We start from the raw sequence: 24,875 nt of genomic DNA, 5'->3' as shown, positions 1-24,875 counted from the left end.
TGTGTGTGTGTGTGTGTGTGTGTGTGTGTGTGTGTGTGTGTGTGTGTGATTTGTAGTTCAGTGACAAAGTGAGCTCACTGAAAAATGCTGTACGTGTTTAGAGAGCCAGCGGGGGCTTGTTGTCTTAACATAGGAGGACAAGGGTACAGTCTGCTCAAACACATACAGGCATGCAGATGGCTGTTCATTAATTACAGACGGACTGGGGGAGGGAGTAACAGAGAGACAGAGACAGACACAGAGGGAGACAGAGAGACAGAGAGAGAGGTCAGCTAATGTAGCTAGCATTCTGCCTCTCTCCCTGGACAATTACCTCTGCCTGCCCCAGACCTCTTCTGGCGCTCTTAATCAAGGTGCAAGTGCGTGGGTGTTCGTGCGAGTGTGTGTGCATGCGTTCATAAGAAAAGGTTCCTGCCATCCTCAGCAGTCTCTGAAAGCAATCCGATTAAAGCCTCGCTGCTGTGGGGCCTAGCTGCAAGGCCTGCAGCTCACCTTGAAAACCCTTCTACACTCAGCTGCCCATTGAGCACAAAAGCATTTGCAAGTGTGTGTAATTATCCTAAAAGACAATGATCACTTTACTAGAATTCATATATTCTCAATAAACAATCCATAAACGTGTAGATAAACAAGTAATTGGTCCACATGTAGCGGTTAAGAGGGGCTACTGTAGTCTTCATGCCTTGCCCCTCACAGCATCCACCAGTGTGTGTTTGTGTGTCTGTGTGTGTGAATTTTAGGCAAGGCTTAGGCATAGAAATAAGCGTTTGTATGAATGTGTGTGAATGGAAAGCACTTTAGCACTTTGGCTGCTCAAATTGAACAGAAAGGTGGTATATGAGTACAGTATGTTTACCTAACTTAATAGACATCTGTGCATTTTCTTGTTATTTTTGGCCAGTTTTACAAATATACATGTATTTAAGCTTCAGTGAATTAGCTGTGACTGTGAAAGACAGGTGACCTGTCTAGAATCCACCCCACCTAAAACTGAAAAAGTGCGAAATTAAGCACAAAATGTTTATCTATATTACTTTAGAATCTCAATTCTGGTTTCCTTCGGTGGATGTTAGGCCACACACACACCCTCACCACTCCCCTGTCTCATAAAGCACCAAGTATGGCCTCTGACTCTAACAGCCATTCCTTTGGCCCAACCCTCCCCTCCCAAAGTCTTCTGTGCTCTGCTTAGACAACCAATCTCCTGAAAAACAGGTAATACTTGGGAGGCTTTGCCGTGGCTTCAAAAGGCAACACAAACCCATTCATTACAAATTCCAAGAGTCTTTTCCCAATAAACAGTGGTCACATTACTGCAAACCTGGACCGAAATGAGTTCCGCTTTTTTGTTCGCGGCAGTCGAATGCCACGCAAAAGACCAATTAAAAACATTCAAATTCAGTTTCATAATGAATTTCAAGCTTCAGTGAAATATTTCCATTTGAAGGTTGGCCCGAAAATAGAAAACAATCTTCTGGGTGCATCGGCCTTTAGGAAAGATCCAGCATGGGGTGAGCCACTGGTGCCATTAGTGTAAAAAGACACAGTGTGGCAATAAGACAATCCAGGATTTTACATCAAATTACAAATTACTTAAAAAAAGATAATCTGCACCCAGTCGTGAAACTCCTTCTAAAACTGTGCAGTGTGTCATTAAAGGCAATTACCATATAGCAAACTAACTGAAGCTCTCAAACCATAATACTGTGCCCTTTATTTTATTATTTGCATAGACAAAAACAAATCTATTACGGATGAACTCAACTTCCTCTTCTGGAGAAGGCAGTGTGAGTATGTGTGTGTAGCTGTGATGAATTTTAAGTGTCCTGTTGCGCAGAAAACAAGCACCGTCTCACTAAAGTGACCGAGCCTGATGAATCAGCTATTCTCATCAGCAAATTAAAAACTAATTTCTTTCTTTATTCAGCAAACGAGGCAATTTGGCCACATTAGGTCGTAAAAAAGGGGGAAAAAAAAATCAATTGAAAAGCGGTGAAGGTCTCCTTCGTTAAATCAATTAACCACATCGACTAACATCTATATTTCCATTACAGGCATTATTACACTGCCAGTGGACTGCAAAGGTTAGTGGTGTTTAAGATTTGCTGAAGGATTTTTATTTGCCAGTACAAAAAAAAAAAACCCAAACTGATGATATAATCCATCAGCACTTCAGTATGATCTGTTATGTAAATTTAATCAGCTTTGCCCCGATTTCCTTTGGAATTTCTTCTCAACAATAGTATGCTTTCCCTTGTATGCCATGTATGGATGGGTTGGTGTGAGGAAATGAGGACATGAAATAGGCTGATAGGAAGTGGAACAATAAAAAGAAATCTACTCACCAGCTTGAAATCCTGAATGCTACAAATGAAGTAGGGAGTGTTGGGCCGCTGACTCTCAATGTACACACAATCTGCAAGTGAGAAAAAAAAAAACAGGAGATGTTCACACTTCTCAAAGCTTTCATGCTTTTAAGCAGCCAGACTCAGTAATATATTATTTTGTGTGCTGTTACCTCTGCTGAAAAGACATTTTTTTCCTCCTTGAGTCAAATTCAATTGGAATGCGAGTAATAGGATTAAGGACTTTTGGAGCGCTACAAGGTTGCCTTTCCAAAGCAAACATTACGCCCCAGGGGAATTATGTTATTGTTCCACTCCATTTATACACCAGTGAGCAATACTAGCTTTAACCCCATCCCACCCCTCAAGTCTTCACTGTGACTTGTTTTTTACTAAAATGACAACTACAGCCAACAGTTAGCTCTGGGTTACTCTGAGAGAAACAAACCAATTAAAAAAAAGTGTGTGTGTGAGAGAGAGGAGCTGGGCCGGCTGGCTGCGTGGCTAAATTGAATGTGACTGGTGGTATGGCCAGGTCATGAACTCTCATCTCCTTAACAAAAACATTCACGCTGCAGAGGACAAAAAACACACAGCCACTTCTGTTAGGAAGGAGAAAAAAAAGGAGGAGGTGGTGGTGTTGGGGGACACAGCTAATGGTTACTGCTCACCCCGCCACAGTACTTTCCAGAAACAGCCAGGTTTTTAAATGATTATTGAGAGAGAGCGAGAGATGTGAATTCACAAAAGTCAAATTAGCATAACAGTCACCTTTGGCTCTTAACTGCAACACAAAACCAGGAGTGTGATCAAACTGAGTGTAAAATGATTTATTTTGGTGTAAAACAGGAGTTTATACCAGGCAGAGCAATCAAAAGCCATTCACTTAATTGATTGAGAAACAGATCGCACACACGCGGAAGCAGTGTGACAAAAGCTACTTGAATGCTCCCAGGGTTGGTGCTCCTACCAATTGGAGCAGCGAGGAGAGGAAAAGTGTAACGCTTCTGCTGCCATTAACTCGCATGCACACACACAGCCATGAAGGAGGGCGATATCTCGCAGCTCTGTGAGCTTTGACTCATGGGGGGGAAAAAAAGAAAAGAAAGAAAGAGAGAACGCCACCATCGACAACATTTACACTGACAACACAAATGGCTGGCGCTCGTCTCGCTGAAACACCTGCTGAGCTGCTCCTCACAGAAGTATTACGCCACACTTTTCCCTAACAAAAGATCGCGTAGCCGCCTTCTCTCAGCGACCGACGCTGCCATCATCTGTTATTTATTTGTGTCAACAGAGTTATCGATCGGGCTGTGGTTTATCTTACCGCTTGCAGAGGAACAGAGAGGTGGCAAAAGACATTAAATGACTCTGACACCCAAGACACCATTTGTAGAGGGGGGCTGCTGTGTACATGTGCGCCTGTGACATCATGGGCTTTGTTTTTTGAAAAGCTATGTGTGCGCGCGTGTGTGTTTGTGTATGTAACCTCGGGGTGGGCTTGTTATCTGCTGGAGGCTGAATGAGCTGTTCTAAAAGGGGGAAGTGGGTGTGTGTGGGGGGGGGGGGGGGGGGGGGGGGGGTATTATCGCCCTTGCTGGCTCTGAGTGACGCATTATATCTCTCTCACTACTGCCCTCTTCATGCTTCTCCACCACCACCCGCCCCCCTCCTCTACACCATCCCTGGAAGTCATTTACAAGATAACATGAATGAAAATATCCATCAGTGCTATTGTGTGATCTGTGAACAACACACTGTGTGTGTGTGTGTGTGTCTGTGTGTGTGTAGAGGAAGAGACAGAGAGAAACGGGTAGAGGAGGAGGTGGAGGAGGGAGGATCAGGATGGAGGGAGTGGGGGGAGGGCAGAGAACAAAAGAGACTAATCTGAATGAGATGACATGTTTCGGAGGAGTCAAATCGGGGGAATTAGGGTTTAGTGTCCCTTCACCTCGGCAGCACATTCATTTAGAGAGGCCAGATCTCCGAGTCTGCACCCCAGAGTGCATCAACAGGCACAAAGAACAGACAGCAAGAGTGAAAAAGATAGGTGGAGGGCAAAAAAAAAAAAGAGTGAGAGAGAGAGAGAGAGAGAGAGAGAGAGAGAGAGAGAGACGGGGATCTAGTTTAATCATTCACAGACAGCAAGCGAGTCTATTCTTCGAGCGTCAAAAGCACATTCTGAATTCATCCTGGGCACTAAAAGTCTACCACCTCAAGGGCATTTCTCTGAAATTGACTCGAACACGAATCTCAATGAATGTGAAAGTTAAATCCAAGTTAACGCTTCAGACTCTGTCATCTGAACAAAAAGGAGGAGGCGACGGAGCTCGGGGAGGTTTGGGTGGGTGAGTGGGGGGTTAGGCGGGGAGGAAGGCTGAACCGGGCCAAGCGGTTCCTCCGGGGGTCTGCCTGGTTTGGTTAAACGTTCCTGCCATTTTGTGCATTTGGAAATGGGTCTCCTCGCTCAAGTGGAGAAGTAGAAAGGGGAGGGGGCGAGGTATTTAACAGAGGCGGGGGTCCATGTGGGGGATGGGCTTTTTTTTTTAGGGTTATAGTGTGTTCTGGCGAATGGATGCAGGCTTCACAGGAGGCAGGAGAGCCACGGCGGTGCTTTTTTTTTTTTTTTTGCACATGAGCGCTCAATCATTCAAAAACCATACGTTTACGCCTTTCTGCTTGGAATCCACTGCTGACTGCAACGCCGAGAGAGACGGAGCGCGAGCTTGATACTTCGACAAAGGGAGATAATCAAGAAGTAACAGAGTGCAGTTCACCGAAACCTGATCCTGGTGGCGGCTGTTTCTCCGTTTAAACTGTACCTGCTGAGTTCAAGCGGCTGAATTTTCACTGTTACAACCTCACAACACACACAAACACACACTCAGTCTTTTTTTTTCTCAGCTGTACTTCATTGTTCAGCCAGCCATTCTCTCATGGCTGCCAAGCATGTCTAATCTAAAACACACCTAGCCTCAGCAAAGGAGGCATGTCCTATTCTCTTCTCCGTATCAAGCAAATAAAATGCTGTTTAATTTGCTGCAGCATTCCAGCAGAGGAGGGGAGGTGGGGGTGGGTAGGAGGTGGAGTTCTTAGATAATATCTGCTTGGATTTCTTTTATGAGCCAGCAACAATGGAAAGGTCACATTGTGAACACAGCCATGTATGCCAGTGTTTTGTAAACAGTGGTAAGGGGAGGAAGGGGGGGGGTGCATATTTTAGGAAGCAAGACGGGCTTATTAAATCAAAAAGGGACTGTTTGTTTAAGCCGTGCTTGCAGGTGGTGAGTGATAACCAAGAGGCAGGACGCACCTGCGTTGTCAGAAGTGGTGCTCGGCTCAAACGGGCAATGAAGATGTGTGCGGCTTTAGCAAAGCTAGCAACAACGACAGCAACAACCCCACCCCCAACAATATTCTTTGAACCTACTGATCTTAAAATTAAACACACAACATGAAATACTGAAAGTACAGAGCTGTGAGACGAAATATAGATAGAAGAAAGATAAGAGTGGTGCAACTAGTGATTCACCGCAGCTCTCTTGAGCAAGACCAGCTGATGACCAAGGCCACTTCCTGCTGGGCTAGTCTCAGCGGGGTGCGCAACAGGCAGTCGAGCCCTGAAGGTAAACAGACACTTGATTCTTCCTCAACTTTCCTTCCTCTCGTCTCAACAACCAGCCCAACAAGTCTCCCTTCTTCTCACTGGAAAAGCAGTGGGAAATACCTGGCAAGCGATACCATCAGCTCTCTACAATAGGGCAGGCCTACAGCTGACTGAGCTCCTAGGGGAGAACAGAAGCTCTTTGACAACACCACCACCCCCCCCCACCCCTCTCCTTTCCCTCTCGGCTAGCCCACGCTTTCTCATTTAGCAGTCGGCAGGTGGTTGGATTTCACTAAAAAGCCCTTTTCCCAGAGTCTCTAGCGTGGGGAGAGATGGGAGAGCGGAGAGGGCCCTTTTAAAAATAGATCTGTTCAGTTAACGACAGGCTACAGATTCACACTGCTATGTTTCAATATGAAATGACTCCAAGGGCTTGTCCCCTATGTTAGCTTGAATGGAAACTGCAAACTGATCGACAGCTAGCTGTGGTAGCGGATGGGTTGTGCTGCCTTTTCTGTACTACACTGGCTGTCTTGGCTCTAAAAAACTAGTCCAACATTCACAGATTCACAACTTCCTGGTTTCCCAATAAGATTCATACTGACAACAATTTAGACATGTAATGATCAGTGTGGGTAGTTCTATTTTGGATAGTAACTTTGCACAATCAAAGCTAAAACAGGTTGATGGTAATGAGTGTATATTTGAAAAGGATAGCTGAAGCCCTTATAAACATAAAGAACATGGCAAGTTTGTGGGACAACCAACAGTTGTTCTAAAGTTTGAACAACTGTTGGTTGTAGTTGGTTGAATTTGTGCATTACAGAGATACAGCAAGACTCACAAACACACATGTAAGCATACGACCCCAGGGTTCTGTGGTGACTGCAGCAAGGAGTGCCAGTTGCCCACATCAACAAATCCTTCAACACACACAGTGTGTTTCTCAGTCTAGCCTCAATCTTTCTGCATATATGATTCACCTTCTACACAAATCTACACTTGCCAAGAAAAAAAATGACTAAAATGAATCAAGTGTTTCTGCTGCAGTAGCCATGTTGTGTGACATACAGTGAGGGAGAAGGACAAGGAGGAGGGGGGATGGTTTCCATTAGCTCCACTGTATGGTGTGTGTCTGCCAGAGATAGGAACCATGTTTCCAACTGTTAAAAGTATGCCTTTTTATGTGACAGGGTGTGTATGTATGTTTTTCAGTACACAAATGCTGGTTATCAGCATTCTATGTATGTGTGCGCACTGTTTCTATGCTTCTAGGGTGTCTTCTATTGATCCACCACAGCAGTGTGTATAATCTCTAGAGAGAGGATCTATAATCTAGGGTGGGGATGTGGATGAATGTAGAGAACAGGCTTTGGAGGTGTCTGGCTGGGCCCGGGGAAGTGGTGCGAGCTCAGCCACAGGGTACAGATCGATTTGGCATGTCTGCTCGAGCTAGCTGTTCACCCCAGCAGCCGATCATACAAATGGCCCGGGACACAGTCCCCTGGACACCACCAGGCAAACTCCTCCATTCCTTTTACAACAGCAGCAAAGCTAGAGTTAGCTGCAGGCCCACCTACTGGCCGATTGCACTTCCCCATCCAATCGATGTGCGCTAAGCTGCCTGAACCCATCTTCAAGGGATAGAAAGGCTAAGCAGAGAGATTGGAGGGTGGCTGAGGACCAGGAGTAGGGAGATGGTTTCAATACTAGCTTAACTGTTCTTTTTTATGTGATAACACAGGCCTGTATGTTTCTAAATCTCCCCTGTGACAAAAGCAATCAAAACGGCATTTTGGTTCACGATTTCTTTCGCTTTCTGCGCTGTTCTCCATCACATTCTTCCCCTCCCCACATCTGGGGTGGCGTAAATCCCTCTTGGAGGGTGGTCAGTTTTACATATTGTGTGTCACTAGCCGGCTATAAAGGGATTTAACATTTAGTAAAGCATAATCCATTGCAGGCTTTGTGCCTGCCTAAGCTGCACACATCAAATCTGATTGCAAGAAGGCTGCTACCAATGACCAAGCTGTAGGAAACAAGCACTCTCACACACACACGCACAAGCGAGCACACACGCGCGTGCACAAACACGACTTGTCACTTGAACAATAAGCAGAGGAGACAGCAGGAAGTCGGCTGCTGAAGTGGAGGATCTTCCATGTTGACAACAGGAGGTAAATTACAAACGAGTGTACCGACGCTGGGGCCGTCACTACCCTATCGTGGCTCATTCCTAATCTAAACCAATCTTAACAGCTTCAGTCTACATGACGCGAGGAGGCTGTGACATTCAGGCCACTCCACAAATGTCAAACTAATAGAAGGAGAGGACAGGAAACGTAAATATTCCACATCAACCAGACCCTGTCCGTGCTGTTCGCTCGGTTGTGGAAATATAAATATTCGGAGGAGCTAATCCACTGAGACGGTCGACTCTGTTTATATGCCTTTTGAATGTTTCATTGATATAACTGACTGCTTCTGTTTTTGTTTTCTCACCCCTTTCCCCCAGCCCGCCCCCTACCTCGCATGGTCGACTATGAGACCCAGCGTCGGTGCTCTCTCTATTAAACATGAAATGCCAAGTAAAAAAGGCTTCAGTGGAGACCTCCGCAGAGTGATAGAGACAGAAATAGTGTGAGCAACAACAAGGCTTGATTCAGTGTGACTGCTTGCTTGAGGACTTCCACTGATACCAGCGCAGAGATAATTTAGCTGACCGGATTACGCAGCTAGGCTGAAAGCGCAGGTCTGGCTGTTTCACTGCACCTACTGGAATTCATCTGTTTAGTAGATGAAATAGAATAAAAGGAGGCCTGAGGATGATTCTGGACGTGTGGTTTGGGTAGACTGTTGAAGAAGACAGCCTAACACAGTCGCTGTAACTTCTTACATCTTCCCATTAAATACCCGAGCAGAGTGGGCCACTCCCCTCCCTCAGTACTTGACCTTTTGCAAGCTCCCAGAGAAATATAAAAGCATGAAGGCAATGATTTAGGTGCAAGGCAAGATAACAGTGAGCGGTGTAAAAGACACAGCTAGTTAGCCTGGCTTCTTTCCGTCACTCAGTGCTGACATTTCCGCCTCTAATACAACTAATTTAAACAGCAAGTAAAAGATGGGCTGTGTTTACAGCCACGAAAAAGGTCGCTTCTCTTTTTATCCTCGTTTATTCGACATATTCAAGACATACCGCCGTAGCTCGGGAAAAAAAATCCTCTCCCAGAAAGTAGAGTACCTTTTGGCCCCAGAGGAGATAGCATATTTTCAGTGAGTCAGACAGCGCTGGAATGAAATCATTATCATGGCTGTCTCTATCGTATCATCTATTGAAGCACCACTTTGCTTTATTGACTAAGCTCAAGACAAAGCTCAGAGTGGGTCAACTTGGAATTGATTGTATGATGCATTGGCCTCTAGCCTGAAGGAGTACTTCTGCTGCTGGAGAACTGCAACTTTGGAGAATCTGCAATTCCTCAGCAGCTTATGGCAGCAGAGGTGACAAGAATCAATCACTGATAAATCAATGTCAGTTTTTCCCCTATGCCTAAAATAAACTTAGTCTAAAGAAAGTGGCTTATGTTAAAAAGTGCAAGTGACGCTGAAGCTAAGCTATGCAAAAACATGCACAGGCTTTCCTAAAACCCGTCATGATGGGGCACTGGCTCTAACAGAGGATGCTTTTGTATTAGAGCATGATCTCCAACTGTGCATGCTCAAAGGGAACTGTAACACTGACAACGCCATGAGGTTACTGTTGTAAAATGTAAAGTGATGCTGCATAACGAATATTAAACTGAATTGTTCAGGACATTTATGGGCATCACAGAGGGGTCCTTTTGTTCATTCACACTTGAGCTTGCTTAACCACCACTGCTTTCTCGCTTTTCTCACTTCTTGATTCAGGGAAGAAGAGCCAAATTTTAATGGTGTGTTTGCAAACAGCATCCAGTGAAGTATGCTTTCGAAAATGTGGGCTTATGACCTGGGAAAGTTTAATCATTTAGTAGCCAAGCTGATGAATGCAGCCCACCGGCTCACACAACTAGATTAAGGGTTCCTGGGACTTACCTCCGGGTCTGTAAACAACATCATCTTCTGTAATGAAGGATGTGATTTCGCCGTTCTCTGTGCGCTCGTAGCGTGATTTCTTCTTAGGCATCTTCTTTTTGCCCTTCTTGCCAGCCTCCTCGGCCGTGCCGCTGCCTCCGCCGGTGCTCCCGTTGTCGTTGTCCTCGTCATCGCTGTGCTCGCTCTCTGCATAGTTCTTGGCCCCGCCCTCCAGCGTACAGCTGCGTCTGGGCCGAGAGCTTTCGCTTTCACGGTCGCCCCGGTCCCCATCCTGCCGGCGGGACTTGCCGGCCTCTCTTTTGTCCCGGTCCCTGTCTCTGTCCCTGTCCCGCTCTTTCTCCCGTTCCTTTTCTTTATCGGCCGTCATGATCCGCCACGTGCCTTCCTCAGTCCTCTCACGGCTGGGCCTCCGTGAAAGGTAGACTGTGAGCCTGGGCTTCAGTCTTCTGAATTTACCAGTCAAATCCAGGGAAAATTTGGCCACTCCAACAACCCCAGTGTTTCAGAAAAGCTGTGGAGAAAAGAAGAAGCGCAATTAACTCGGATCAATAACCACCATTTTTACAAAATACAAACAACATTAAAAGTGTTGTTCAATACTGGATGACACCTTTTTTGGGGGTAAGAAACGCAACATTAGTTCTTGGAGATTAGGCTGCTCTGCCGACTCTTCTCAGCATCACAGTAATTGCTGGCATTCTCCTCCACAGCCAAGTATGCTCCGGAGAGCACAGAGCAGCTTTATGAAAGAACAAAACCTTCGAGCTTCCTGCTCTAACATATTTCCACGCTTTCAGAAAGGTGCTAAAACAGATTTATTAAAGGGTAAAAGAGAACAACAGGAAGACAAGCGCCGCGGCTAGAGTATTTGTAACACAATGAGCTAAAGGGAAGTCATAACTGAATAAGGTAGTAAAGAAGCTGCTGCCAGCCAACAGAATTCCTCTGAGATAATATGCTATGAGGGTTCTTTTTTTTTTCTTTTGGCAGAAGTTGCTGTTTGTAGTTTATAAGGCCACGGGAAAGCTGCAGCATAAAGCTCAATGACAGAGTTAACAGGCTGGCTTCTCTGCAGACCGTTTCTGTTGACACCAGGCTCAATTCTGCTGGCTTACTGGACTCCTCCCTCACCCCAGCCCTCTGCCCTGGCTGACAGTCACCGCTGCGTTAATGTGAAGCGACAGCTCTGGAGGGAAGGATACAGCAATCCACTGGGTAAGGAAAGGCAGAGGATCGAGGCAGAGTCACTCATTCGCCATGCCTGGTCCTCAGCCACTTGCAGCTATCTTTGTCCAGCCACCACTTTCCCCACGTCATAATAAAAAAATCCTCCATAAACAGCAAAGTGTGCAAAGCTGAAGCAGCACGCTGTCTGCACCACACAGCCTCTGCACACAGCGCCTACAAAGGAAGGAGGCTACTCATTTAAAGCCAGTGTTTGCCCCCCCTCTACTACCCCCCACCGCAACAAATTAACTAGAAATAGTTATTACAGCCCCCAGAGGGATCAGACCAGGCAATCAGCACTCGCTATACCATGGTCATGATGACCGGATGGAAGCCGAAGAGTGAAAAATGAGGGAGGGATACAGATTCAGGCAGGTGAAGCAACGAAGGCTTTATAAAGCATATCTGGAAGTGGACGAGTGCTTATTGACAGAGCCAGAAAGAACGTGAGGTGAAGAATAGAAGCAAAGCAAAAGGTGAAAGAAAGGCTTTTGGCGCACGCACACACACACACACACACACACACACACACACACACACACACACACACACACACACACACACACACACACACACACTTACAATGAAGAACATTTGACAACGGCAGTCCTCAGCAGCGGGTGCTGTCATCTCGCGAGCAGACACCAACTGACAGGGCAGCTGCTCTTGTCGTCGGCTTCAACACAAACACCGGGCCTGATTAAACTGCAGCCTCGTCACAGCCCCATTAATCACCTAATGATGAGTTACCACAGCGACCACTGGGCTGCTGGCGCACACATTAGCAGACGCAGAAGACACGAGGGCTCTGAAGAGTTCCAACGGGCATGTGCATGCAAGGACACACAGCCAATGTAACATACCCGAGATGGTGTGTCAAAATACAGATCACACACACACACACACACCTTTTCTCCTGTGTCTATATCCGGCAGCGTGTTTTGGAGGTGTGAGGTACACGAAAACATTAATGAAGGTAGTATTTGATAGCACAGCTCTAATCCTGAGGGCTGCCAGAATTGGCGTATGAGCTAAGAACCTCGTCTCTCCTCTAATCAGTAACATAAGCCTCTTCCACTGAAACCAGCAAGGAGACTAAACTGTTGCAAATGGAGGACTGACCCGTTCTCCTTTGAAGTCGGAGGCAGTTCTAAGCCTAGTTAGTACCTTTAACATCTAGGTGCTATTAGTTTACATCTGGATACACTCCACAGAACTGCCTCAAATTCTTTATCTCCAATTACCTTGCTTATGTTAACATAATTATACTAATTAACTCTTAAAGGGGAAAAAAACTCCCATATACACACACACACATATATATATATGTATATATATATGTGTGTGTGTGTCTGTGTGTGTGCACATGTGTACTTTTGTCTTCACACAGACTCACTATGACATGTTTAAATGTGTTGAAACGCACCGATTAACAACATATTCAATTCTCTGTGGTCATTTTGTAGCTCACCGATTGCTTAGTTTGATGCAGATAATTGAAGTTGAGTAAATTGAGTGAGTAAAAAGCAGTTAGTCAGCTTAAAGCAGTAATGCTGTGACAATGAGAAGTCATAATGTATTGATGGCTGAGAGGGAAAAGAATGAGAAAGTGAGGAGCGAGCTGGCTCTACACCCGCTAGCAGAGAAACAGACTGCTTAGCAGAAAGCAGTGCTGACTGCCTGGCCGATGAATAAGGCTGTGAGGGGGCAGGTGAGGTTTGGAGCTATTACACATCAATCACTGGGCCAGGACCCTTTGAAAGATACCAGCTGTCTTAATGGAAAAGAGAAGGAGGGGGGGCAGTGGTAGGGTTTGGGAGGGGCGGGTGGGGGGTCCCAGCTAACGGCACCTAATCCACCATTTACATTACTGCAATGGAGTCAAGGGCTAGGAGCCAGAGGCGCCCCGCTCAAATACATTACTCTTTTCCGTGCCTGTTTAAATGAGACCTCTGGCCTGAAAAACCACACAGTTTGTGGCTCGATTAACACATCATCCCCACAATGGCCACACAGCAGGTTTCTGTTACTAAACATAGCTTTCCCCCCCAGTTCTTGGTCTCCTTGAACAGCCTTTTTTTTTTGTTAAAAAGCCATGTTTTATTCATTCCCAACAAACCCACATTACCCAAATCCATGCTCATCACTGTAGTTTTAATCAGAACCTGTTTAAAGGGAAAAAAACCCCAACAAAACAAGTAAATTAGCATGTTCTTCTTGAGCTCCTATACGGCATATACAGCTGTAGGATTTCTTTTTTTTAAATCCTACTAAATTTAAGTAATTGATTGTCTTCCATATAAAGTAAATGGAGAAAACATGAATTTCTACATTTAAATGTAAAAAACGGAGAGAGAAAAAGAATCTATGAACAATAATACCAACATAGTAATAGAGTCAGTTTTGGGAGAGGGACTGAAAAGTCATTCATGGCATATTCAATTGGAGAATTATGAAGTAGCAAAATGTGATTGGCAAGGATTAAGGGCCGGCTTTGCGAAGGGATTGAATGAAATACTCGCATGAATACAGATTAGAGGAGAACAATGTTAGCATGAATATACACAGGGTTATTAACAATGAGGGTAACTCAAATTGATCCAAATAAAGCAGCCAGATCCTGAATAGTGCAGGGATCCTAGCCATGGCGATGTTGGGCTGCAGCAGGTTTTCATCAGCTCCAATCCATTACTGAGTGCGATCTAATCTAAACTGCCATCCAAGCCCCCCTAGAAACAACATCACAATGAAAGGCTCAGCTGGAGGCGAGGGGCAGGCCGCTTCATAAGGGATTCACTGTGGACTCTGCACCCTGCCTGCTTTGTCTTACCTGGTGCAATCATGGCTTGCTGTATTCTCTGAGGCCCTCTCTGTTTTAGTTCACATTGGCAGGGCAAAGACACTTGTCTGCTCTACTTGTTTTTCAATTCACTGATGAGTAACCACATCTTTTTTTCCTCCCCCCCCCCCGCCCCCCCGCTAAAGCTGCGCTCACAAAGCCTCTATTTTTAGACGGCATCCGGGGTTAGTTTAGTAGGTAAAAGCCATGCTAAAAAAATAAAACAGAGAGAGATAGACAGCTTGGGGCTTTCCAACATCAACATTTAAAACCTGCCTGGAGACACTCTTGAGAAGCAAAGCACTGCTGCACAAGAAATGATTCTCATGCACAATGACGATGTGTTCAATAAACTCGGAATGCCTAAAAAGATTAAACAAGACAATTTTCAAGATCTCTCTGGGCTAACAATAGCTTTCAAAGGCAAAATACCAATAAAGTACATTTTCTGTCCAACAACTCAAAGGCACTTTCAACCACAGACATAAGAATCGTACTGTGTGCTCCACAGGGTCTAAGCCTCTACTCCATCTCTAAAAGAAGGCTAAATCCCCCTCTAGTCCCTGTTTGTGAGCTCTCCGTGAGGGCTCCAAATAGCTCAGAGGGGGCCGCTCCACAATCCGAGATGTCCATTATCTGCAGGGTCTGTGAGCGGGGGCTTCATTTTGCAGCCTTATACCGGCTACTTGAAGACATAGTACCTCTCAGTCAGACACGTTTGTCTGGCTGGAGCTGACTGCTTCATGAAGCATCATGCTCTGACACGGCTCCTGAGGGAAATGCCAAGGTTGTCCGGTGTAACCCTTCCAATTTCTTTTAAATGAAGCGGGACTGTAAAAGACTCTCCCAATGTGTCAGTGATAACACGAGGAGGGGAATGTGAGGTATGTGGCAGCAGAAAGCGCTCGGGTGAACGTGGCTCCTAATTGAGTTTCTCTACTGTCGTGCGAGCAGCTTTCTTACTGTGAATAAAAATGGTGAAGGACCCACAAATTTGGGGGGGGGGGGGGGGGTGTGTGCCCTAATAGAAATTATGCCCAAAGGTAAAGATGGGGTCAGCAAGGTATAAATACACACTAGGGACACATTTCAGAATGTTTGTAGTGGAAAATGTGTGTTTCTTCAAACATTTATCTCTGTAAAACAGAACAGAGCTCTAGCAGAGGGGAAAATGAGTTACATGAGTTTATCAAACAGATGTATACAGTAAAAAGAATTACTGGGAAAGCAAAAAACGAAATAAATAAATAAACAGAGATTCTGTGAACTGCTGAAAGGACTCTCAAAATTTTAATATTTGTGCACTCAATCATGTAGCACTTCCTCTGATATTCAGGAATCAAATATCCCCACTCTTCCTCCCGAAATCTGCCCATCAGCTTAACGATCCTATCCATCAGTTCAACTCCAACTGGTAGTCTAAATGAGCGTGAGAGGGGAGGAAATGTATTCATACGGCTGCCCTACATCCTCCAGCTACTCTAATCATTATGCCACACAGAGTGACGTGCCAACACTGAGGAAAAACTAACATAAATAGATAAGAGTGACAGATAAGACAGCTCTGAGGTTTCAAACTGACAGCACAGGCCAAAGGGGGGGCACTGAAGGATGTCTTAAAGAATAGCTCCCCAAAACAAAGCCATTAGGTCAGTACACAAAACCATTTTTCCGCCTAAATTATTTAGCTGTGTGGTGGCAAACTGCTCCATCCTGGAGCAGATGGCTGAGGATGGGGGGTGGGGTAGTGGAGGACAATCCTTCCTTTCAGTGTCTTATAATGATCGGAGCCAAAAAAAACACCTCCACCTCGAGATACCACAGGATGGTATTACCTCTAATTAGGCAGGGCTATTATTTTATATGCAAACACCTCTCCTCCAACCACCAACTGCCGCCGCAACACCAACACTTGACTGATTGCCATTACAAACCAAATAAAACGCAGCATTCATCTCTTTAAAAATAGAACTCGCTTTTGTTTGCATCCTACATGCTAATTTGAGCTTCCTCGGAGCCAAAGCCATAACTCATGCAGCCAGTCGACGTATAAGCGCCGCAAATACGCACCGTCAGGAAGGCTTCCTAGGTTAGAAATGTGTTTGTTTAAGAAAAAGATTTAGAAAGCAGTCGACGGGGGGTACAATATTCAGTGTGGCATTCAACCTTGTCATCCACCATCTCAGTCATGCAAGCCAGTGATCTTAGGCGGAGGGGAAAGCACCCTCTGTACTGTGCATGAGAATAATATGAATGATGAATCTGTGAAGCCTCCACAGAGCTAACCACACTTTTTTAAACTAAACCCACAGATGGGGCAGTGTTGTTAACATTGCCTTCTTTTGGATGAGTCTCCCTCATCCAAAAAAAAGGAGAAAAAAAAGGCATGAGTGGGGGGGAGGGGGGGGAAGTGGCTAGGAGTGATGAAAACAGTGCTGGAACAAGTAGGATCTGAGCTCAGAGCTCTCATATCCTCTGAGGACAGCTCATAAAACATGCAGTGGCTGCGACTGGGCCTCTTGCAGTAGTGGCATTTTAGTGCACCCTGCCACACACAGGTAGCCTACAAATACACACAATTAATTTTAAAGAGCATGGAGGAGTCAGACCTGCATGGTTTACTACTTGGAACACAAGCAAATGCTCAGGTCTTCCCCTAAATTAAGGCATCAGCTACAGAAGGCAACTATTTTCCAAGATTATTAACAGCAGGGGCCTGGAACAATGGGCCTCTGGGAAAATTTAAGAATAGAAGCTAGGCATTAGTCGGTGTACAGTAGTGATCCAGAGATTAACTCTGCCTGTTCATGTGTGAAATGAAGACTTGATCCCCAACTGATAGTGTGCTATGCCTCCAGCCAACACAAGCTGAATATTTTTCAGCCCCACATCCCAATACATAACAATTGCAATACATTGGATTACGCATGGCATCCTCCACAGTGCAACAACGATGACGCATTAAAAATACCAGCCAACACCAGAAATCTCAGGCAGGCTATGGTCCCGCTATTTTTTTCCCCTTTCTTTCCTCTAAACCAAAGGTGAACAGAGCTGGCTGTGTGTGTGTGAGTTGATGCGAATAATCCTCAAATATTCCAGGAATGTTAATGTTAGGCTTTGACCATGGCAGCCTTGCAGACTTCTCCTCTTGTCGCCGGGCCATTGATGACATTAAAAACACTACCTGCCTGTGCCAAGAGCATAAAATTTAAGAACAGCTTGCCTTCTTAATATTCAATAAAATAATACCAGGGGAAGAAATAATAATGTGCACTGCACTAAATTACCCCAGTGCTATGAGACACAATTGTTACCTAATCCCATGCTTGCATTCTGTTTAAATACAGCATATGCTCTGTTCATGCATAGGAAAACGGTCTTAAACACGTCTGCCATTGCCGTCGCTTTGGTGAAAATCTAGGGAGGGCAGGTTTGTGCAGCTACACGCTTGTTAAAATAGCTTCCCACTGCATCTGCGAGCTTATAAAAAGCCACTGAGAGCATTTTCACTACAGTGCTGCATTCATCTGTGTGTATACACACGTGTCAATCTGAAATGTGTAGGCCATTGACACGCACCACGTAGATATATAAACAAAAAATTGCTGCTGCTGCTCCCGAGCAACTGTATTTGCAGTTCGGGTCAGACTATGTGCTCAGCCAGTTTAATGGTTGGAGTGTAATGTGCCTTGACCTTCTATCTTTCTTTCAGCAGCTCCTTACATATATTGCTGTCTCTCCTCATATATCACTGGGGCAAATAGCGTCCTTCACCCTGCTCCCTGCTGTCCCCTCCTTAAAAGGCTGAGGGGACATCTTTGCCTGCTGTACTCAATTGACAGCCCTGGCAGCTTCTTCACTGAGCACGAGGGGAGGGGGGAATAAGGCTCGTCAAGGGGAAATGCTGCAATGAATAATTATGTTTCATAACGTGCCCCCCTCCCTCCTTTGTTAGCATCAAACAATAATTAATGGGGAACAGGGTGGGGAGGAGGGAGGGGAGGCAAGTAAGAGTCTGCTTTTTGCTTTCCACAACAAGAGGGTCAATATGCCCTTCAACCCTTTCTCTCTGCTCACTGTCAACGCGGGAGATGCCTCATCCCTCTAAAAACATGCTCTTAGCTTATTTATGATCCCAGTTGCTCTGTTGGAGAAAAGGCAGTATTCCTGCTACACTCAGCGAAAACCGGCCGGATCGCTTTACACAGCAGTTCACTGCTTCCATCTCTACACCTCTCTCTCAGCAAGCCAACCCAACAATTCAATAATGAATATGAAACGCCTCCTGATTGATGTCTACGGGAGTTGGAGGAGCTGAAAATATGGGGCTATCGGACATGGGCTCGACTTGATTACGTTTTTGTTTTAAGTTAAAAAAAAAATCTCTGATCAGCAGTGGCAAAGCCAGTCCTGATCGAATTAGCGCCGCACTAAGAGCTCCATTGATCTTGGCGCTCATCTGTGCATATGAGGCCCGGAAAGGCAGCTGGTAATCCAATAGCAGCAATGGGAAGTGCTTCAAGGACTCTGCTGTGTTTACCCACCTATTTCCTACGTAGAGAGGCAAGATGTTAGTGCACGCCACTCACTGGGCTGATTGGAAGCCTCGGGGCCTTGGGAACGCCAGTGAAATGAATAAGAGCCGCAGTGTGACCAAAAGCAAGGTACTTGAAAGCTCAAAGTAATTGCTTTCACCACAGCTATCACGTAATGAGTAAACAGGATGAATCAAGCAGAGCGTAGATCAGTGTTTAAATGAGCTGTGCAGTAACATTCAAGTCCTAATAGAGGCTTCACTTCATAATCCTGGCCAAACCTCTAAAGCCAAGACTGATGTCAATTGAAAGGTTCTTTTTCACAAGAGATTTAAAGTGTAAAGTCAGGAGAATCGATGCTGGGAAATCTGTCTTTACACTGCAATAACTTCATTGCATTCGGCACCGATGCAAACCTTTGCAATCAATTTTGCATGACGTGAATGACATCGAACAAGAACCCACAGGGCAGAGATCATGTGAAATGAAACAGAGCAAATCTGAGGCAGTAAAGGGCAAAACATGCAGCTGTTTCTGTTTTGGAAGTAGTTCAAGTGTGGTGCACCTGGACAGCGTTCCTGTTGTGCATTAAAGATTGCGGCGCTGCTGCCACAACAATGACGTTTCTCACACACGTGCACACACACATGTAATCCATCAAGGATTCATGAGTGAATGTTCAATAGCAGACCGAGTGCATTTCTCTCCTTCATATCACTGCAGCAAGAAAAGAGTGAGAACTCTTCATCAGCCCACAGGCGCACCACAAACACACACTACTCTCATACCACACTAATAACCTTGGGCTGTCTACCAATGGCATGACTTTATGGAACAGTATGGGCTCTAAATAGAAGCTCAATTTCTCACCAGCAGTCTGTAACAGCTCTATTTCAGCCACCCTGTCATTAAATATTTATCTTAGCAGAGTGGCAGATACCAAGGTGATATAACCATTTAAAAATCCAAATCTAGGCCTTTTTTTCTGCCCCTCGCACTCTCACTCACTCCTCCACTGCCACAACAAAGACCTATTTTTAAAAGGATTATCTACAAGTGTTCCTTTAATCAGTGCACGGCAGAATTGAAGAAATCCCTCAACAACAGTCCCAGAGGAATACCTTTCTCTGAAGCCCTATCAGGAAGAGGATCTCCTTCACCGACAGCAGGCTGTGAGTGAGTGGGAGTGAGTGTGTGTTTGAGGATGAAAAGATGTGCTGCTACCTTGCTATGATGTCCTCTCTAACAATCTCAGAACAAAGGCCTCCATTTTGAAGTGGAGTTATGATGGCATGGGGCTCTTAAGGTCTTCTGTTGCTGTGTGTCCTATTGCTTTCTATCCTCTTTGTTAGCCTGCTGTTTGTTATACTTGCGAGATCAGCCACTGTTGTGGGTGGCTGGGCATACTACAGCAACCGGTGTAGGGCCCGAGTGCCAAAGCCGAGAGTCTGTGGGAGGGATTGTGGGCGTTATAGATCACTGGGAGACAGATGTCCAGTCTTGCCCCTGTGCTGACACAAACACTAACCCCAAAAAGCTGTGTGTTTGCAAACTGGACTGTTTCCTGATGGGTCTTAAGTTCAACTTTATCAGACTTTATCAAGGCAGCATTCCACTGCTTTGCTATTTATAAAACATGCACTCAAGAGATAAACGTAGGAGAGCCAAATCAGTGATATTAACAATGAAAAAAATCTGGTTTGTGTTATTACATGAATCTATTTTTTCCCCCTTTATAAGATAAAGGTAGCTAATCATCTCCAGTACACCCACATACAAAAACCGATGAGCTTGTTAAATTTACTTTATTTTCAAGTAACTGCAAAGTGGGATGACCCTTGGGTGTTAACTTTTAACAGCAACCACAATAAGCACATACCCACTTAAATCACCTGGATAAATACATAAAACCTGTTAGTCTGCAGTAGCCTGTAGTTTCCCAATAATACTGCACCATCCCAGTGGCTGTGTTGCGTGAATTCCTTGTTTCAAGAAGAAGTCCTTAATGACGTTAGCTAAAGCGGTATACATGCTCTGTTATAATGAGTTGTTTGTCTATTCCCTCTTTATACTAGATCGTGAAGCTGTGACACCACGAGTGCAGTGGGCTGCTGGGTAATTTTCATTTAAGACTAGACTGAAGACTGAAAATTAGTTCCCATTTAAATGTCAGAAATTTTCATTTTAAAATGTAACTGACTGCACTGTCGCATTACTTCAAACAATAGATGCCATTTAACTCTTTAGGGTTACTGTTAGTTGGCTTTACGCTTAAAAGTCAGCTAACAGTAACCCTCGAAGCGCTTGAAGCAGTTTCTGTCTTTTCTGGTTTCTGTCGATTTCTGGTTTGCTTACAGAACAAATGACTGGGTGTGCATTAAAAGCTGGTGAGCGTGGTCTCTGCCTATGCAGGTACACTTGGAAAGACCCGGAAACTAGTCTAACAATGATCAAACCATGTCTTTACTGACATATACTGAAATGTAAAAATCAGCCTTATTAAGAGTACAGGGGATGTTGGCAAAAGTCATATTTATAGGGGAAAGAATTCAAGTAGCTTTACATAGAAATTTTAAAAATAAAGTAGAACAATTAAAATCCCACATGCTCAAAAAATGCTCAGTTTGCCTTTTCAAAATGTTATGGCTGTAGCGGTGTATTCAACAATGTATTTATTGGGCTTGCATTGTTTCCAATTTTTGGATTTGGATATTCTCTGCTTTTGTTTTTAAGATGCAGACATGTATAAGAGCTTGAGTATACAAGCTGAGACTTTTCTTTATGTGATCACTTTACACATATATTAAAAATCACAGCACAGTCATTATTCTTACTGTGCATAATTTGGCTGTGATTACAATATCAGGCAGAGCAACACTTAACGCCCAATCCCCACTCCCCCTTCCCTAACAAAGTTTGGAAGCCTAAAAACATGGATGTTCAGGACAGATTTAGTCGAAGTCTACGCATCTACAGTCTGATAAACATTACAAGCTGTCTTCTGCTGGAAAACAAGCAGCCTGATTTTGTGAGCAAAAATGACAGCAGGTGTGAGCATACGAAGAAATGCGAGTTTGGATAAAAGCATAAGCATTTAATGAATACAGTGAAAGCCTCTGGAGAACAGATGACTGGCAGGGCACTGGCAAGACAAGTATCATTGTCTCTGACAAACGCAATGAGATTCTCTGCCGCACTAAAAGTGTCATGCTCCAATAAGCAGAATCAAACCCTTTGAGCATCTGCTGTCTTTAACTCGGCCTCTCTTTGTTTTATTGTGCACTGTCACAGTTAATGATTTCCTCCAGATCTCCATTTTCCACATGCGATTTACATGTTTGAAATGCTCAGTTGAGCAGATGCAGGTTTGTGAAACAACCATTACTGCCAAGCGGAATCCTATGAGCGTTTGGGTAGAGCTTAGAAATTTCATTTCAAAAGCTAGGTTGATCAAGAGAAAACAGACAAGGTATCAGCATATTGCCTTTCAGTTTCTTCTTGTTTACATATCTGAGTTGTGCAGTCATCCCTTCCAGAGAGAATCGTGGCCAGCAAAAACAATTACACTACCCCCGCCCAAGCAAAAGCCTCTCACTGGCTGCCTCGACTCAGCCCGACAATCGTGCCCATTAGATCTTTCTGTGAATTAACGCTAGTTAACTTAAATCACTGACAGACATCAAGAATAGTCATTAGCCTGTCTTTTAAAAAAAGAGAGAATGATTTGCTGGTTCAGGGAGATCATCTCCTTACACGCAGCCTGGGGCAGCCCTCACTGTCTAGCTCATTATTTTTGTAAGAACAAGGCCACTGATGAATCCTGTTGGATTAAATGTAAGGTGTTCCTGTTATGACCTGGCTTATACACACGCACACAACAGCCGCCTGCATAAAGCTGGCTCCTTTTACAGACAAAAGAAAATTAAGTTACTCGCCAACGCCGCGAATATACAGATAATTCTCCTTCGGCTGAGCTGCAAAATCAAAGTGAGATTTCTGGAGTACATCACTCCCACACAGCTGCACACTCGGCTCTGAGAAAAGCTGTCAAATGTTGGGCTTTTTGTGGATATTAGCTGAGCTGACAAGTGCCAATGATACACTGTGAGTGATAAAGACATTCATTCCTGCTCAGAGTTTTTCCAGATGTGATAGTCTGCAATGCTCCAGCGCTTCATTTACAGGACAGGAAAAAAGAAAAGAGTCTGTTGCTGTGCGCCCCCCCCCATTTACGTTGCCACGGTGACAAATGAAAAGCAGAATCACCCACACAACTAATCAAATGAGTGAGTGACAACAAGTCAATATTTTCTCATTGTGTGGACAAGCAATATATCTGCACAGTAACAGCCTGTGCTGCATAGCTTGAAGGCTTAGGCAATGCTAGACTCGGAGCATTATGAGGATAATGTGCCAATAATCTGGCTCGTGCGGCTGTTAAGACCAGCGCCAATAAAAAGACACGGTATCAATAGAGAACCACTACCAAGTACGGACTGAATTACCAGTGCAACAAACATAGTCTAGACTCGTACTTAAAACAAGAACGGAGCATCATGTAATGGCTACAAGCCAACAAAGACAAAAGACGGAATTGGACATTGATCTGTGGAGGTTTAAGAATAAACAAGACATCCTCAGAGTAACCCTGAACAGTATGCAAACACACCGTACTCAGATGTGAGAGGAAACAAGAATAAACGAACATTTAGTGCTCAGAGAATTAAGACTGTGTACATTTTACGTAAACTTCTTAGGGCTCTCTTGTCATTTTTAAAAGACATCTCCTTAGAAAAAGACAGCAACACACACACATAAATTAGCCTCCTTTTGATTGCATCCTCAACATAAAATGGAGTAAACATCATCTCTACAAGCTTGGTTAAACACGAGCAAGATCAATGGGCAAATTTATCAGCAAATATTACCATTCGCTGCCTGGCAAGTAATCATTAAGGAATGGCACTGATGCATTATTCAATGGCTAATGTATAATTCAGACTTAATAGCAGATTTATGCATAAATAAAGCCGTGATACATTTAAACACATTTAATGTTTACTCACTAAAATAGGATATGAATGCACAGCATTAACGCATCCCCACTGGTGTCATTTGATTAGCTGCTACTAATCCAGAGGATGCGGGGACATCAGGTGGCAATAGCACATGGATTTTATGAATACATGCTACTAATGCAAAACATCTCATCTAAAAAATAAATATAGAGTAGCTATCTGGGGGTAGGTGCCTAAAACAATGTTACACGGTATTACATTCTGAAGTAAATAAGAACAGGGATTGGTCAATAAAGCCCAGGCGTGCTGTAATTTAGTATTCTGTCATGCAAAGATTTGTGCGGCTGTCGCTTTATCTCCTTCAGACATCAGCGGTGATTAAAGCTCATATCAAGATTGCGGAGATGTTCTTGTGGTAGTGTCCGAGCTGGTGTCAAAGGGACAGTCAACAGGGAGGACGAGGGAAATAGAGAGGACGCACAGGCTCCATCTGACTGTGTTCAGAGCAGGCAGCCCTGTGGGGACCGCCATTCCACTTTATGGCCATGCACTGAATTAACAAGGCCAGATGTCCCCCCACTTAACATGTGCGAAAAGTGCCCTCTGATGGGCTCAGCTGCTTTAAGGATGTACAGACATAGAGCTGGAGGAGGGAGGGTGGAAGGAAAGGAGATAGGGCCTATTTTCAATTATCCCAATTTCTCACTCATCGCTGGCTCCTGAGGTTTTTGTTAATTAAAGATATCGGCTTTTCCTCTGTGCACACAACAAATTAAAAGGAATTTTCTATGAACAATCAAAGCACCTCTCCAGTCCTTATTTGCTCTCCATTTCAGTAGTCACCCACCAGAGGGTACTGCCTCCTTAGCAGTTCCAGTACCACTGTTTCATGTGCACTGTGTCAATCCGCGGCTAATGTATTCTAATGAGTCACCAGTACACCGCTATCTGCAAGGACAATAGGTTGCGAAGTGGTGAAGCAAGCTCGATCCATTTAGAAATGAAACCTGTCTAAAAAACTCCACAAGTCCTGGAGAGATTTATCATCGCTCCTCAAAACCTCCAGTCTGCTTCTGTGCAGTGGGGGTGGTGGAAATGGTAGGAAAAGCTAGGACTTTCATTGATTTTCCACCTGGCTTTTCTTTAACAAGCCTGTGCTTGCTGTTCTGTATTGTCGAGGTCAAAAGTGGGAGAGTAACTGCAAGAAATGCCTTTAATGTGGCC

General features: G+C 44.5%; 1 protein-coding gene across 1 annotated transcript in view; it reads right to left on the bottom strand.

Moving 5' to 3' along the window:
* Window positions 1-24,875, bottom strand: part of rerea (arginine-glutamic acid dipeptide (RE) repeats a) — a 130,476-nt gene that overhangs the window by 62,342 nt on the left and 43,259 nt on the right. Inside the window, exons 3-4 of the mRNA XM_085345471.1 lie at window positions 10,030-10,540; window positions 2,346-2,416 (exon numbers count right to left, since the gene is read on the bottom strand). Coding sequence (XP_085201597.1) covers window positions 2,346-2,416; window positions 10,030-10,396 — 438 coding nt within the window. The 5' untranslated portion in view covers window positions 10,397-10,540. The remainder of the gene's footprint in view (window positions 1-2,345; window positions 2,417-10,029; window positions 10,541-24,875) is intronic.

The sequence above is a fragment of the Diplotaxodon limnothrissa genome, linkage group LG20 (assembly GCF_057381915.1).
Source record: "Diplotaxodon limnothrissa isolate DT_005_m linkage group LG20, D_limnothrissa_male_GT1.1, whole genome shotgun sequence".
NCBI classification, from domain to species: Eukaryota; Metazoa; Chordata; class Actinopteri; order Cichliformes; family Cichlidae; genus Diplotaxodon; species Diplotaxodon limnothrissa.
Note: the sequence above shows the minus strand (reverse complement) of the source record. Positions and strands in the feature narration are given on the sequence as shown.